We start from the raw sequence: 18,279 nt of genomic DNA on the forward strand, positions 1-18,279 counted from the left end.
TCTTGCTTGCCACTTGGCCTATGAGCAGCCTGGCCACTGTGGCTTAAATACTCCAGATGGGCCTGGCTCTAGAGTTGCAACTCACAGCCTGCCATCAACATCAACATTGATGATAGACCAGAAGAATATCTTTGAAAAAATATGTCATATGATTTATTACATTATATTATATTTTATCATCATCTAGTTTCCTTTTAGTTTAAAATGTACTTCATTTTGTACTTATTTTCTACAGTAATACAGCTTACAGTGTGAGTGTGAGAGAGTGAGTGAGTGAGTGAGTGAGTGAGTGAGTGAGTGAGTGAGTGAGTGAGTGAGTGGAGAGAGAGGAGAGAGAGAGAAGAGGAGAGAGAGAGAGAGAGAGAGAGAGAGAGAGTGAGTGAGTGAGTGAGTGAGTGAGTGAGTGAGTGAGTGAGTGAGTGAGTGAGTGAGTGAGTGAGTGAGTGAGTGAGTGAGTGAGTGAGTGAGAGAGAGAGAGAGAGAGAGGAGAGAGAGGAGAGGAGAGGAGAGGAGAGAGAGAGAGAGAGAGAGAGAGAGAGAGGAGGAATTGATATCAGAGAGTCAGCTCAGTGTGCATGTGGTGTGCAACAGGGACTTGGCAGGCAACATGGCAGCAGGGGTCCATAAAGGCGCAGGGAGAGAGCTGAGTTGGTGTCATGGGAGACAGGTCCCCTCTCCTCCAACACCCTACAGAGGGCCATGCCTGTCACACACCCCCACCGTACTGTCTGGGGGATCTGGATGCTCACACAGGGGACTTGCCACCACAGCATGTGTGTGTGGGTGGGTGCACTTGAAATGCCATTTTCCATCAGTATCTAGGTATGAAGCCATTACCAGAGGCAACAAGCTAGAAAAATAGGGGGTGGACTGAGCCACACGTGTGCATCAGTCCACACACACAAAAATAATATCTGTTATTTCATCCAATATATCATATGCATAGGATGTGTGCTTCAATGTGTGAGAGCTAGTTACCTTCCTCCATGGTGCGTGCCGTCATGGATTCACTGTCTGCGCCTTGGAACTCGTTGAAGTATGGCCGTACTTTAATTTCATAGACAATGCCCTTCTTCAGGCCAGAGAGAGTCACATCCCTCTCCGAGGCCACCTTCAAATCCTGTACCTGCCACGGCCCTGGAGAGGGCAGCCCTGAGGTCTGCCTATACAGAACACGGTAGCCCTGAATGAACTGCGACGGGTTCTCCACCTGATGGGGAGACAGACGGGGGGTGGGTGGGTCTCAGTTATAATAATAAACCCAATATACTTTGTCATGCAATGAATAGCAAAAATAGCCGATACACAACGCGCCGCATCATGATAGTGTAGTGAACCTGTGTTATGGGTGCCTTTGGAGGCAATAACAAATATCTCTGATGATGGAGTGATGGAACTCACCTGACTGAGACACTGATAACTGATCATTCGTAGCTGGACATGACTGTTGGAGGGAAGGGACCCAAAGGAGGGTGCTCAATAAGGGACATTCATGCCTGGAGAGCGGAGCTCAGTCCACATTACAGGGTGAAGCCCAGCTGAGCTATCTGTCTGTGTGCAGTGTGCACTCATTGCTGGGGGAGGGGGTGCTGTTCGCACACCGTGTATAGCGGGCTAGGGAAAGGGGAGGTTGAGGGGCGAATAGTGGGGACAATTAGGAGTGCCTTTATTCCACTATTCAGTGGTGCGAGTGGTCTCCTATCATCAACGGAGACAGACAACTCACTGCGCTGTACGGGCAGACACTGACTCGGTGACTGACGAGTCAGTCCCAAAGTCCCAAAGTCGCCAAAGCTCAGACCCTGTGGGAGGGTCTCGAAAACCCGGGGGAAGTTAAGTAGCTAGGTTTTAAAGACATTTAATAAAACTGTACATGCCTCTTTGTCTTATACTGTATATCAGGGGTTCTCAACGTTTTTGGCCGGGGACTCTCGGAAATGCTTTGGCAATGTCTCGGGACCCCCGCCCCGCCCCCTCCAGACCCCCAATATAAATTGACTGCTACAATAACCTTAACCCATTTTGGGCGGGAACCCCTTTTGGTGTTTTAAGCATTATGTTATAATTTAGCTATTGAAAAATAGCAGATCTACAAGCTCATAGCGCGCCACCGAGTGGCGCGCTACGAGCTTGTAGGTCTGCTATTTTAGAAAAATCGTGAAAAATAAAATAAAAAACAAAATCTTTTTTTTTTTTTTTTTTTTTTGGAAAATAATTTGGGGACCCCCTAAAATAATTTGGCGACCCCCCGAGGGGTCGCGACCCACGGGTTGAGAACCCCTGTTATACTGTATGTAGCAGTGACATTTTGTATCTATCTGCAGTCAGCTGTAGTGATGGGGGGGGGAAAACCACTGGGGTGGCCTGCTAATCTTAAAGTGCCACAGCGCATGCCCCCGTGTGTGCGTGATGTGCAGCCTACAGTGTACTGTATCCCTCAGTGCCATATTACGGCGGGCTATGGGGGACTTGCAGTGGCCTGCAAAAACGGCTGATGTACATACAGAGATAACATCCGAAACCGCTCTTATATCTTGTTTTCTGTCTGTGCTCATGCTATATGCTTATTTATATGGTCTATGAAATAAATAAAGGTTATCTTTTATGTAATCTTTGAAGTTCTGACTCCATTATTAATGTCGCAGTAGAAATATTCTTTACATTTCTCAAGCCTGAGACAAGGTTTATTACATTATGTTTGTGAGCTGGTAGATCTAATAATTTTCACAATTTTTTATAACTTTGATTTTTTGGAACCTTTTTTTTTTAAAACTTCACCTACACATGACTTAATGTGGTTAAGGCATAATATACTGTACATCCATACAACTGATATGTCAACTTCTTCTATCAGTGTTCATTTTGCTTAGTGTGGGAAAAATGTATGAGTCGACGACTAGTATACACAACATTCCAAGAGATACTTCATGAAAAGAGAGCCAGACACTCGATTTGAAGTAGCAAAGCTGAGTGTGCTCAGCCACGCTTAAACTAGGTGAGAAGTTTGCACCTCCTTGGCCCAGAGGTAGTGCGTCAAAATAGACAGCTGTCTTTTTCCTCTTATTACGGGCAGGGGAAAGTATTTAATTGGTTGGTCTGTTGAGGGAGAGTGAGACACATGAGATATAACTCATAGTAATGGCTTGTTAACAGGGGCAGTAGCAAGAAAAAGCTTTTACTAGTGAAATAAAGCAGCTGTTTACCGTCAGACCAGACCAAATAAATCAGTCCGACTCTCTTGCCCGTTTTCTCTCCTCCTGCTGTCTCTCTTTCCCCCCCCCTCTCTCTGTCTTTCCCCCGCCCCCCACCCTCTATATGCTCAGTTAGCTGCCTGCATTTCATTAACAAATGATTTGTGTATCTAAAAGCCTTATGAACCATTGCCCCTCCCACTCTGCTCTCCATACTTACTTGAAATAGAATTTATGTGGCGTAGGCCATGACTCTAAATGAATTACACGCCTCTGTGTTCAGTCTCACCTTGTCTAAGAAGACAGCTGTGGCATATATCACAGTGCTATACACGATGTACTTTTGCTGTCATCGTTTTGGCAAAATATGTTCTCACTTAGTTTCCTTCATCAAATCTCTGTTTCGCCTATAATAACTTTAGTGTAATGTCAATCACGCAATTGAAAGATTTGTGATGTGATGGTTTATTTGTATTCTAGAGAGCGTGCGTTTTGCATAGATCCATGCCAAATTAATTCACTGGATTTCTGTTGATTGCTGAGGATGCCAGAATGTGAAAGGACAGTAATGCCCATGATCACAATTCTTCACTGTCATAATGAGAAAGACAGTAAGAAAGACAGCAACAATCACAAGACATTGCCACACAGGACGTCTGTTAATTAAACGTTCAGTAGTCTCTCTCGAGACAGACTGTGCCTAACGTCAACAACAACGGCAAATGCAAAGGAAAAGAGGGCGCTGTTTTTCCTTTGTTTTGCCAATGGGTACCCAGATTGAACGTTCAGTGCGTATTCGTATGAGGAGAGCCTATAATGATAAGTCTGCTAATATGGATGATCAAAATTCTTCAAACGATAGTAATAAGTGTTAGTATGCAAAATGTTATCTCGAGATTTAAAGTGCATAATGTGTTTGTGTGCGTACGTGTGTGCGTACGTGTGTGCGTACGTGTGTGCGCGTGCGTGTGTGCACTTATGCGGAAGAGTGTCATTAGGCAGCACAAGCAGGCAGATGGGACACCTTGCCAAAAGACAGGAATAACATTTTCTTGATATAAAAGCTGACTGCAAACCGCCTCCAACACAATATGTTGCACCTAATGGTGATCCATTCATCCTGAACAGAAACATTAGTCTTAATTTCGTTGTCACCTCAAACCATCACAAATTGATGGAGCACCAGCTGTCCTGGACTATGAACGTCCAGCCATCCCTCAATTACTCTCAGCTGCATTCCAAAGGTTCCAACACCCTTTTGTCCATAACACAGCTGCATGCCAAGCAGTGTTGATTTCGTCAACTAATACTATAACAAAAAATTCCGTCGACTACCTTTATTCACTGAGGAAAACTAAATGGAAACTAAATTAAAACTATGAGCTACGATGACAAAATATATTGACAATTTTATTGACAATAAAAACTAGACAAAAATGTTAGGGAGGGACTACAGGACAAGAGTCGGCTATTTTCAGCAAGCGTATCAGCCACTACGACGGCATCAAGGCCCGCCAAAATACATTTTAGTCGACTAAATCAACTGTAGATTTAGTCAACTAAAGTCGTATGATATTTCGTCGACAAAAAATTCCAGGTGACTAAAATGTCAAAAAAACACTAAATGAAAACTATTCAAAAGACTATGACTAAAACGAAAATCAAAATGTGCTGTCAAAATCAACACTGATGCAAAGTATGAAGATGATCCCGGAGAATTCTCATGATATTCAACCTTTCGGATCTAAAGCTACATTTTGTACCTTCAGTTTGTCATGGTGTGGACAAGGTCAAGCTATCTATAACCGGTGTTTATTCTATGTATCTGTATACAGTATGTCTGTCTCTTTGTCCTCACAGAAGTAGACACTGATGGTTCAGGACACTACTGTAGAGTATTTCAAGACATGGTGAAACAGATAGCTTGCATGACTAATAGTGTGCTCACACGGGATGAATTTATAGCGAATAGCTTAGTTACAATGAAATTGAGTTGACGTGTTTTTTTTAACCCATTAAGACCTGCCACTAGATTCTACAAAATGTCTTCTAAATCATGACAGTTTTCTGAAAAACCTATGTTTCTATATCAGTGGTTCTCAAGCTATTTCATGTCAAGGACCCCCAAAATTATTGTATGTAATTGGCCACCGACCCCCATTTGAAAATATGTTGTTCCAGGAACCCCCCAGAAAACAATATGAGTTAAAAAGGTTTGCGGTGAAAGAATATGAATTCAAAGATTTTCGCCACGATAACAAGAAAATAGCAGATCTACAAGCTTGTGGCGCGGCATTCGGTGCCGCCCTATGAGCTTGTAGGTCTGCTATACTTCAACAGCTAAAGTTTAAAATAATGGTTAAAGTGGTTAAAAGGTATGAGGTGATGCATCTGTACCACCTCATAGCTTTTAACCACTTTAAAGGACCACTTCACCACTTTTCAACTTCTCTTCCTATAATTGGTCCTAACTAATGTTCATGATAAAATACCACCATTTTTTCCTACTCAGTCTGTGTCTCATAGGAAGGCTGTGGGCAGTTCAGAAACCCGTCCACCAGTGACATCATCGATGGTGAATCCAAGCTAATAGAAACGGCAGGCTTTCTTTTCCTGAAAAGTTGCAATGCAAAAGTTGAAGCCATCGTTCTCACGATAATACAAATCTAAACATATTTTAAAACAAATCTGCCTAATGATGATGTCACTGGTGGACGGGTGTCCGAACTGCCCAAAGCCCTCCTATGAGACACAGACTGAGTAGGAAAAAATGGTGGTGTTTTATCATGAACATTAGTTAGGACCAATTATATGAAGAGATGTTGAAAAGTGGTGAAGTGGTCTTTTAACCATTATTTTAAACTTTAAAATGGGTGGCCCATAAGAATTGGTCCGTGACCGTGACCCACAAATGGGTCCCAACCCACTGTTTGGGAAACAGTGCTCTAGTCTACACTACAGTATGTTTGTGTGTTTATAATTAAGACCATTATAATCCAAGTGTGACATTAGTCTGTGATTGGTACTCACGGTCCATGTGACCTGCACAGCAGTGGAACTGAGGACCACAGGGTTGTGCATGCTGACCAGCACGTCTCCCAGCTCCTTCTGGACACGCCGATGGTCCACCCCCTGAGCTGTGGGACTGATGTCTGGAAGAAACACAGAGGCAAATAGAGATGCACCATATATAATCGGTAGCATATCGAAATCGGCCATATTGGCCATAATAAAAATGCCATATCGGTATCGAATCGGTCTCAAAATAATCCAGATTATTTTCACTGATATTGATGATGCAATAATAATGTGACCGCCAATGGCTCTTTAAGAGCGTCAGCTGTTAGTGGGGAGGGGGGGCTTACCATCTACTTTCACCAGCAAAACAAAAAAAACAAAAAATCTGCAATAAATTCAATATAAATAAAATAATGTAATATATCGGTATCGGCCGATATGACAGATTGGATATCGGTCATAATTTCAATTTACCGTGCATATTTTGTTCTTGGTTGCGAATCATGTCTCACAGCGATCATAGCAGATCTACAAGCTCAAGTATAAATCAGGCTTATGGTTATAGTAATAGTAAGTAAAGAAATGGGAGTGATGCTTTATTGCTGAAAAGCCAGTACAGCGAGGAGATAAATCCAGATATATACATTTCTTTATACCTTGAGTGCGGACGGGCTCAGACATGGGGCTGGGGTCTCCCAGGCCGTGAATGTTGACAGCCCTGATGATGAACAGGTAGACGGTGTTGGGCCGCAGGTCTTTGACGGTGAACTGCGTGGTTCTCACATGGTCTGCTACTGTCTGCCAGCTATTACTCACCGACTGGCTGCAGGACAAACACATCAGACAGCGAAGGGAAATGTCTTGCTTACTTTGGGGAACTCAGTGCTCTTAAGATGGTATCCGGAGAACTCGCCAGTTTACCAACTCGCCGCGATTTAGTGCATTTTAGTTTTACTTCATTGATTGTCTGTCCTGATGAAGGTCGAATAGACCGAAACGTTGAAATAAAGAGCAACATTTTTGGCAAGTTTTCTGACAGTGTGCGAGACCCTTCTTTGTTTTTCAAAGATAACCTTTTTTCAGTATGCTTTATTGCCCTACGCACCTGTCAATAGCCTTGAGGTGTGCATCGGCCTTTTGCTAAAAAGTTTACTTCACCGCCATTTAAATTGCATTGAATTGAGAGAGAGAGGATAGTTGTTTAGTGTAGTTAACACTTGAGAAAGTAGGAATGCTAAAACACCAAAGAAACAATGTAATTCATTAGTTAACATATCCTGAAATGATAGGCCTACTTATCATTGGTATTCACATACTCACCTTTTTATCATTATCTACAGTAGCTGACCATTTAATTGCACAAAATAATTGTATCACTTTGGAAATGAACTATAACATCTGTGAGTTGGACATACTACACTGATGAAGACAGCATGTTGGCACAACGATGAAGACATTGATGAAGAATCTTCGCCGCGGCGACTTGGTAAACTGACGCGTTCTCCGGTATCCCTTAAGATGTGGCACCAACCACTATTGTCTGGGCAATGTAGCATTATGGAACGCTAGCAAAAGCAAACACAATACAACTCCACATTCTATTGAAATGCTTCCTGACAAGAAGCAACTCCTTCATAGTCATACATTACTGTGTCCTGAATAGGTATTTCCTATTAAGGAGACAGGTGTTCCTTCGTTCTGCTTCCTTTTTACTGAATTCAAATGTCCTTTTTATAGTGCGTTTCCTGAAATGCAAAGCACATTGCTTTACATGAAGCACAATGCCCTACAATTGTGCTGCTTATCAATATGTTGGTTCAGACAATACCTTTGAGCCCTAGCCTAGTTTATCAGGTGTTTAGTCCAGGAAAGAAAACATTACGTTATTGTATTCAAGTCATACAGTGTAACTTTTAAGCTCCACTGATATGGGTAATTGCTTGCTAATCTATACGAATACCAACAATGACATATCAATGTTATGCTCACACAGGCAAAGGATATCTGGCTAAAAATTGCTCTGCTCAAACAGCTGGTGCTGTTTGAACAACATCCCTTTGATCATTACTGATTGCAAGATGTCTGCAAAACTAAAGGTCCCTATTTTCATAGTTGTTTTTTCAAAATAGTAAAAAATAAGTTTAGCGTAAGGCACATACAAAAATAGGATCCGAGTCAGAGAAAATTGTCAGACCATCACTGGTCATAGCCATGTCTTTTTACATGAAAGTACAATTTGTTTTCCAACATTTAACAAAATGTGTGCATTTCTCATGCATTTCAAAAAAAGCATGCTCTAGTCTAGAAACTCTAATGCAGGCATGTCTTGTTTGTTCACATAAATGCCCACATCTGTTATTTATTGCCATGAAAGTTTGTGGTCACTCAAGGTAGCTGGAGGTTGTGGGTCGCAGACCTACCCAAAGGCTTCGATGACATAGAAAGAGACTGGAGAGGCATCCTCTGGCCCCGGTTCCCATGACAACGAGATACTGCTCTTGGTGACGTCCGTGACTTCTGGCTTAGCGGGCGGCCCTGGAAGGGCACTGGCATTGTGAGACATGAAGTCTGAGGGGTCGGTGGATTCTGAAAGGTGAAAGAAATGTAAAGGAGAATGAAAATCTATGAAGTACAGCCGAGAGTCAGAGAGGTCGTGCCCGTATATTTCGATTCATGTAAGCTTTGAATATTTTAAAATCGACAAACAAACCTCTGACATCCAAGTACGCACTCCACGATGTCTCACCACTGGAACTACTTGCAACACAGGTGAACGACCCTGCATCGGAAAGCTATGAGGATGACAGACAAATCAGACAAATCATTCATTTCATAGACTCACAATCAAAACAAATTAGAAACCTCTGCACTAAATATCTCTTTATAGTCTATTATATCGTTGTGGTCAGGTATAAACCTTCTATCTCCATATTTCAAATATAGAGGGTATGCGCATGTGAGTGGCAAAGTGAGTTTAACGTCATTTAATGCAATCAGATAGGACTTTTCTGTTTGGATGGATGGGCTGTCAAGGCCAGAAAGTCGTTTTTTGCCACTCCGTATGCATTCCCCAATAACTTCCATACCCTCTATTTATGTGAATGTGCTACACCACCATACTACAGTGTCACACAAACGTAACAAAAATGGCCGATCGACAAGCTCACAACACCTCACGATGCGAGGCGTGTTGTGAGATTGTCCATCTGCAATACAAAAATAAAAATAAACTGTCAAAGTGGTTAACCCATTTTGGGCGGGAATCCCTTTTGGTGTTAGCATTATGTTATGCTTTAGCTATTGAAAAATAGCAGATCTACAAGCTCATAGCGCGCCACCGAGTGGCGCGCTACGAGCTTGTAGGTCTGCTATTTTTGAAAAATCGAAGAACGACTGACACAGAAACATAGCTTTTTCAGAAAACTGTCAGGATGTAGAAGACATTTTTAGAATCTGATCTCCGGTCTGTGGATTTTAATAAATACAATACAAATGAAACGTATTAACGACAGCTTGTGACTAAATAACTTTAAATAAATAAATTTGATCCTATAGAGCACAGGTTATTTCTTTCTGAAAAAGCAACAGTTTTGGACATAATAAGGTCTCCACCCCGACAGCGACGATACGACTACGACCATCTTCTCAGTTTGAAATGGGTTGCTCATCCAAAACACAGACAATGCATCACTTTCATTCCCTGTGGTTTTTATTCTTCAGAATCCAATAGCCTTTTTTTTTTTTTTACTCTGCTCCCCGCTGACTTATACTACCTCCTACGTCAATCGGGGTTGTTGAAGGAGGGTGGCTGCCAATATACTACAGTAAAAATGCATTAATGTCTTCTCTGGCTCGAAAACAGTGGGATGAGAGGGGGCGAGACCAGAAAGTAGCGATGGCCAATAAAAAGAACGACCCAGAAAGTGATGACGCTAATTTTCTTAATTAATTTCATTCAGTAATGGCCATTAACCAAAGCCCCCCCACCGCCCCACGCCGCACCGCCCTCTCTGTCAGCACCACCACTGCCATCATCATCATTAATACTGACACAGAAAATGGATAATGTATTTAACACCAGCTATGAAGGAGAGCTACACACTGACAAAAGCCTCATCTCTCTCCATCTCTTTCTTGTTTGAGGGAGAGAGAGAGAGAGTGGAACAGATGGACAGACAGACAGACAGACATACAGAGAACGAGAGAGAGCACTTTACGATGGTGATAGGGTGTTCTGTGTTGCACAGTTTCTCCATTATACACCCCCCCCCCCTCCCCCCGTGCTGTCCTTGAGTTTCTAACCGCTGCCTGGGAGATTTGTACTAAACAGCGCCATTTAACGACTTCTAAAAATCAATACGCTCCATTCATCGCTCAAAAGCAGCCTGACTGCACTTGTCCATTTGAATTACATCCAATTGACATGAGATGGGAAAGTTTGCTTTAGAGGAGATATGCATGCACTCGTTGCAGCCTGGCCGGCACACGTTGCACGTGACGTGTACACGCACTTTCTCGCATTTTCTCAGTCTCTCGCTTTCTCCACAGCTGCTTTCAGTGGGGGGTGCAGTGAAAGGACAGCGATGAGAACAGAGGAGCAGAGAAAACGCGAACTGGAGGTCCAGCCGTTTGAAGGTCAGACATATCCTGCAGTGTAGACGGCTGTAACTTGCTGTGTGTAATATGCTGACACACACAGCGTGTGTCAGTGTAGATAGAATGCATGTGCACACTGCACTACTGTGTGTGTGAGGAGAGATTTTATACTGATAGAAAATAATTTAGCAGAAAACCCTTAAAACAACCTGAAAATGTAAGAAATTCAAGCTACAGTAACAAGCTAGCAAGACGCCAGACAGACACACAGACAGGCGGCAGGCAGGCAGGCAGGCAGGCAGGCAGGCAGGCAGGCACAGACAGACAGACAGACAGACAGACAGACAGACAGACAGACAGACAGACAGACAGACAGACAGACAGACAGACAGACAGACAGACAGACAGACAGACACAGACAGACAGACGAGGATAGATGGATACATCAGATACTCAAAGCACACTAACTGACTTACTGAACTGAGACAAACATCGTCATAATTCATTGTTATGACCCCTGAACCACCTTGTGATAACTGCCGGTGAGCGTGCAGAACCATACCGACACCTACCCTGGTATTCTGGATCTGAAGGCTGCCATGTTCCAGCAGGGACATGCGAGGGTCCTTCCCCAGAAGATTGGCCCCGTTCTTCAGCCAAGTGACCGTAGGCTCTGGGTCCCCTGAGGCCTGGCATCTAAGTAGCACCACACCTCCCACAGCCTGCGTCTGATTGGATGGGCCCTGCCGGATGATGGGCGGGGGGCGGTCCTTCAGGGCTAGAGACAAGAAAAAATGGTGCAGGAAGACATTGTAAATAGGACTTCAGTGTTGATATATTTCGGATAGTGTGATACCGTTGTAATTTGGGTGCCAAGGTGTCAACGTAGAAAACGCTGCCTCCAAGTGTTGGTGATAATGAGTAATTGCAGACCAAGTGTGTTTGAATTGGAGCAGTGATGGATCTGTTGTGAGAACCATAGTTCCATAGAGCCATTTCCTGGGAAGAGCACTGTGTTCACTGCACTGCATTGCACCTCTGAGCTGTAATTACTAGGTGGGTATTATTAACAATGGTTTGCCCGTGGCGCTAATTACAGTACCGTCTTTGCAACACCTTTAAACATATTGCTGCCCCTCCTCCGTCGTCTTCTTCTGGCTCATGGTTACTCCATCTCGTTCTTGGCATCCCTCCCCATAACCCCCTCCACCCTTAACATTGAATTAGAAAGCTAAACAGGCAGAGCACTTGCTGTAATGCATGCTGGGTGATCCCACAAACAGCCTCTGTCCTGTTACGGCTGTGAGATAAGTGTCTGCCGACCGCATCAGACGACAAAAATACAAGCTGGGTGAGTCGGGTTTCCAGTGGTCTCGTAGCCTCCTATACCTTCACTTTCTCATTTCCTCACTGCTGCTCTCCATTGTTATCAGGCCTGTCTCACACAAGCGTTTACAGCACATTCCCCTGCTCTTATCTCTTATCGCAACCCCTTCCTCCACACAAAAGAGTAGAACAGTGTAGAAGCGACCGCACTCAGAATACACCCAGAAGTACTGCAACATATGATACTGTAGAGAGGACAGGCATTCAAATGCATTTCAGTATTATAGTATCATACATAGTCATACACAGTCAAATCTGTGTACAAATGTAACCAAATAGACCCTTCAAGTTTTACTGCTATAGTGTACTATATGACTATGGAATAAAACTGAGGTAATCACTGTGCAATGCCTGGGGAATTAGCATAATTTGGGGCGACCAGGGGCAGCTGTCACAGGATTTGCTCCTGTTTGCATCACTCCGGTGCAGATGTCAGCCGAGGACGACAGCAACACTCCCTCGCTCTTCACGCAACATTTGCATGCTACTTTGTCTGGGTGGAAGCACAAGGAAGGATTTTCTTCTTTCCAGAGAAAATGATTACCAAAAAAAAAAACGTGAGCAGATGTTAATTCAAGAATAGACCATGAAGTAAATGGAGAGAAAGACGTCTGCGGCTTCACAAATGGCAGCGCCTCGGTGCTTATAGTCTTGACAATGTCCTCGCAGAGTAAGAGGGGAGGGAAAAGTGACTCTCCCTCAGAGAGACAGAGAGAGAGAGGCAGAGAGAGAGAGAGAGAGAGAGAGGCAGAGAGAGAGAGAGAGAGAGAGAGAGGCAGAGAGAGAGAGAGAGAGACAGAGAGAGAGAGACAGAGAGAGAGAGAGAGAGAGAGAGAGAGAGAGAGAGAGGCAGAGAGAGGCAGAGAGAGAGAGAGAGAGAGAGAGAGAGTTTTGAGATAGTGATTTACAAACGGCAGCCATACATGTATATTAAATACATGTAACCTTTTTTTGAAATTTAACCGTTTTTTTGAAAAGCATTGCGATGCCTTGGGAGCTCGTAGATATGTACATAGGGTTAATGTGGTTAGATTGATTTTGATGCTATATTAACTATTCCAAAAAAAAAGAGCTAGTTTATCTGATTCCATTAAAACGTGATTATAATATAAACACACTATAATCTAATACTTAGCAGATGTATTGTAGTACCTAATCTTAAGAAAATTAGGAATTTCTATAGAATGACTTACTTACAATGAGATTGAGCTAACAGTTAAGTTTTGTTTCTCTATGTGTTTGTTTGGGAGAAGTTGAACACAGCCTGGATGGATGGCTGAGTAAACAGGCTGTCTGTGCCAGGATGGAAGTGGAGCTTCCTGGTAGCTGTGAACTACAACTTCTTGTAGAAGTAGTTCTTGTAGTGAATTATTTTACCTCTATTTTATTCTTGTGCCTCACTGCGCCCCTCAGCCAATTACACAATACTCGGTAAATGGCTTAATGCCTTAATTTAGCTGGGGACCCCCTGGAATCCACGGGCAGAACGACTGTTTTTAAGAACATTCAACAATCTCACAGTAAGGTGAATAATGAAATGGATGAGGACATTTGACTGCTTGGCTTTCAAGGCACTCAGCCACAGATCTCTGCCAGGTGCAGATGTATACTGCAGGGCAGCCAAACCAACAACAACCTGTGATGCATTTGAGGCCAAACAAAGGATGCATGCATGTGTATCTACGAAACCCTGTTGAATACCAAGAGGACAACAACATGTGTTATATTAAGCAAGAAAACACTAACAGTAATGCAATGTAACAAAGGGAGTCTACCAACGAGCCTGGAACGGCTGGTCCGGTGCATCACAGGAACAAGGACATACGTTGCACAAGGAGGAGAGGACACTGGAGCAGCACGGAGCAGCATCAGAGTCATCATGACTCTGATGAAGACCGCATATAGGTCCAAACGTCGTTCTGTATACTGGCACCTAATAAAAGGCTATAAATGTCTGTGCTGCTCCAGTGTCCTCTCCTCCTTCTGCAAGTAATGGAATGTAGTTTGCATTTTCAAAAAAAATCTTAAAACAGTGATATAAGATCGTTCAACGTATCTAAGTTTATGTGTCATGAAGCGACTCGTTGTAAGCTTGTAGATCTTCTATTTTCACTAGTTTGGGTGCCGGGGAGACATCCAATTTCTCTTTTGGGTCATGGGGTAAGACGTTTGGAAACCACTGCTTTAAACCCCCTCCCCCCCAGCCTGCGGCTATCGACAGGCTCTATCAGTCGGGACCTGACCGAATCTGCTCGGTCGTTGATCGACCGATGATAGAGATCCCTCTATATTGGATGACTTCAGAGTGTCCTGCTCTTTGTATATCTTCTCTGTAGCATTGAAGGCCAGGCCAGTTTCCGTGTGTAATGTGTGTATCAGTAAATTATTCTTCATGTAAACCTAAAACATTTCACATGCTCCATGTTACACCTGTTGCAACTGAAATTGGTGCTACATCGGTTCAAATGCCTGATCTCAGAGCTTATAGAACTGTATTGTAACCGTTTTTACTCTGTGCTAGTGCTAATGATTTTGTTTACCATACTCTGTTTCTATATTCTATCTTTGTTAATTTACAATATTGCTTTATTTTGTTTAAAAAAATATATATGCAAGTACATCCCACGCATGAGATTCATTACAAACTAATGTTTTAGTAACTCAATGCCATTGTAAATGAGGGTCATTTCTCCATGGTTTATCGAGGTGAAATTAAGGTTGATGATGATAAATGATGATTAACTTAACTGCAACTGTGATTATTTTATTTCTATATTCATTACTTAGTGCACTGGTCAGTCCTAATATAATTAAATGTTTATGTGGGTTATACTGTATGTGGTGAGGTGATCATTTAGCCTGGGAGGTTTTCAAATAAAGACACTGATCAGTGCGTGACTCAAACTTTGTTATACTACAGTACTGTATGTTACTGGCAATGGTACATTTACTTAAGTACTGTACAATTTTGAGGTATTTGTACTTTACTTGAGTATTTCCAATACTTTAACTTCTACTCCATCATTTCAGGTTCAAATATTGTACTTTTACTCCACTACATTTATTTGAAAACTTTAGCTACTAGTTACTTTGTAGATTTGGATTATTATTACAAAACATACATTAACCACTTCAAGCCTTATACATTTCGGTCATTTGAAAATAGCCGATCTACAAGCTCACAATGTGTCGTGATGCGACGCATTGTGAGCTTGTACTTGTACCATTGTTTAAATAAAGTTTTTATTATATATTTGAAACCTTGACATGGGACATTCTGCATATTGAGTACTTTTGTTGAATTCCGAACTTTTACTTGTAACGGAGTATTGCTACATTGCAGTATTGTTACTTTTACTTACAGTAAATAAAACATTTCAGTACTTTTTTCCACCACTGGTTACTGCATGGGTTGTATTTGTATGCATTCAACATGGGGAAATGACCTCACCATCTGCTACCTCGAGCTGGGCCTTGGCCAGGATGCTACCGGCAACGGTGAGGGCTTGGCAGGTGTAGTAGCCTGCGTCGGCGCGCTGCACGGACATGATGGTCAGCTCTCCGTTCTCAGATACAGACACACGGCTGTCTTCTTGTGTTGGCTGGTTTGGGAACAGAAGATCCTATACAGACACAGAACACAAAAATAACTCCATGGTTTGGTAGCTCATTTTGCTCCTGGAGGTCAGCATCTCCCACGATACTGTACTGTAGACTGATTATGCATGAGCTTTCCTGGCATTGCCAGGGTTATGGTGCTGCCCCCTCTCTCTAGACACTTTTAAATCAATACTCACTACAGAGCGCACTACACTTTCTTCATGGCATTCGAACCATTTTAAACAGTTCTCCACGACATGCAACCCTCCCTTTTTATCATCTGTTCTTCATGTTATTGTATGTCGTTTTCATTGTATGTAGTGTATGCATTTTAACTCTCACCTTTTAATGTTGGTTAGTGTCCGTTATATTTTAATGCTGCTTTATTCACAGGATGTACAGCACTTTGGTCAACTCTGGTTGTTTTTAAATGTGCTTAATTAATTAATTTGACAATGTGTCTTGTCAATCAGTGTGTTCAGGTTTCGGTATCCAGCATTTTCCGGTTATTGCACGGGAAGAAATAGGCTCTCTCCTCTCTCTCTTGCTCCCTCTCGCTCTCCCCTCCCACATGGAAGGGGGGGGGGGGGGGGGCACATGAGCATATTTGTTCAGACACACCATATTTGGGCATATTCCACCCAGCTGTTGCTCAATATTTATTTGCGCTGACATGGAGGACATTCTGGTTTCTGTTGCAGTTTGTAATCATGGCTGCCAGGTCCCACCTGATGTTGTGATGGGCATATCTGCACAACCTCCACAGACACCGCTTGCCCACCACAACTTTTATTTGGATATATATGTATATGTACAGTATTTATTTAGAGCCGGGATGAGATACTTCAAAGGTGTGTGTGGTTATCTGAAAATAACTCAAACCATTCAACACCCCCCAGGGCCCAGCTCATTAGTGTGGTTGCCCTAAAGGGCAACCAGACTATTGAAATTGTAACACTTTATTAGTGTGGTTGCCCTAACAGGGCAACCAGACTATTGCAATTGTAACACTTTATTTTTCCACTGGAGTAACCTTTTTTTTTAAACGCTACTCCTCCCACAGTTTTAACTGTACGCACTTGACCCATATGTCAAATTGACCGGCTTCATCGGGAAGGATGTGCTTGTATTTTTTTAAGAGAAATGTTGTATAGTTTAATTGATATGAATTTATTAGTGAATAGAATTGCCCCATTGACATGAATGGGAAAATGCGATTTTTCGCATTTTGTCACATTCAAGTATTTTTTCCTCAGAGACTGTAAGCACTATAGTTACAAAACTTGGAGGGTAGGTTCATAATAATTACTAAAATTAATCAACTTATAATGTTATCGGTCGGCCTCATGGTGGCGCTATAACAGCCCACTTTACATTTTGGCTTATAACTCTTGAACCGTAGGTTGTAAAATCAAAATTATTTTTTCCCTGATTTCCTTGAGTCATGACGCATCTCCTCATATAGGCCACGCCCATTTGCGTCATGATAGATTTTCCGCCATTTTGAATTTTCTCCAAAACACACTTTTTGCTCCTCCTCCTACAGATTTTGTCCAAATCTCACAAAAATTGGTACACATGATCTCTGGACCTTTCCGGTTAAAACACCATCGGCAGAATTTTGGTAAAGCGTATCGTTCGGCCGTAATCGTCGTCCGAAGTTAGTAGGAGGGGCCTATATCACAAAAAATGCCATAAATCACGAACGGAATGTCCAATCCATCCCAAATTTGAATCACATGTCGCAGGTGGTTCAATCAACCAAGTACCAAAAGCAATTCTATTTTCATCCATAGGGGGCGCCGCAAATGCGATAAATGTAACCGTTTGTCGCAAAAACATGATTTTTTGGGGATAAATCCCCTCCGAATTACTTACACATGATCGCAGGGGTGACGTGACATTGTAATTGGCTGGCAATATCAGTGGGAGGGGCATATGTAAGCCACTGCGGCAACCACACTTTGCAATTTTTTTAAATTGCGACCTTTCTAGTTTCTTTTTACTGGATTAGTCTTTTATTTGATGTGCTACTCCTCCCACAGTTTTGACTGTACGCACTTGAGCCATATCTCAAATTGACCGGCTTCATCGGGAAGGATGTGCTTGTATTTTTTTAAGAGAAATGTTCTATAGTTTAATTGATATGAATTTATTAGTGAATAGAGTTTCCCCAATGACATGAATGGGAAAATGCGATTTTTCGCATTTTGTCACATTCAAGTATTTTTTCCTCAGAGACTGTAAGCACTATAGTTACAAAACTTGGAGGGTAGGTTCATAATAATTACTAAAATTAATCAACTTATAATGTTATCGGTCGGCCTCATGGTGGCGCTATAACAGCCCACTTTACATTTTGGCTTATAACTCTTGAACCGTAGGTTGTAAAATCAAAATATTTTTTTCCCTGATTTCCTTGAGTCATGACGCATCTCCTCATATAGGCCACGCCCATTTGCGTCATGATAGATTTTCCGCCATTTTG

The 18,279-nt window shown here is 42.4% G+C and overlaps 1 protein-coding gene across 5 annotated transcripts in view; it reads right to left on the minus strand.

Moving 5' to 3' along the window:
• The window catches only part of LOC306928397 (roundabout homolog 2-like), a 232,871-nt gene that overhangs the window by 21,982 nt on the left and 192,610 nt on the right, over positions 1–18,279 (minus strand). For all 5 annotated transcript variants that reach the window (XM_079508458.1, XM_079508456.1, XM_079508457.1 and 2 more), the window contains 7 exons: positions 15,643–15,814; positions 11,378–11,583; positions 8,920–9,001; positions 8,630–8,795; positions 6,866–7,032; positions 6,222–6,343; positions 979–1,210 (listed from right to left, as the gene is read on the minus strand). In XM_079508458.1, coding sequence (XP_079364584.1) covers positions 979–1,210; positions 6,222–6,343; positions 6,866–7,032; positions 8,630–8,795; positions 8,920–9,001; positions 11,378–11,583; positions 15,643–15,814 — 1,147 coding nt within the window. The remainder of the gene's footprint in view (positions 1–978; positions 1,211–6,221; positions 6,344–6,865; positions 7,033–8,629; positions 8,796–8,919; positions 9,002–11,377; positions 11,584–15,642; positions 15,815–18,279) is intronic.

This window comes from Electrona antarctica (genome assembly GCF_951216825.1).
Source record: "Electrona antarctica genome assembly, chromosome: 8".
Classification (NCBI taxonomy): Eukaryota; Metazoa; Chordata; class Actinopteri; order Myctophiformes; family Myctophidae; genus Electrona; species Electrona antarctica.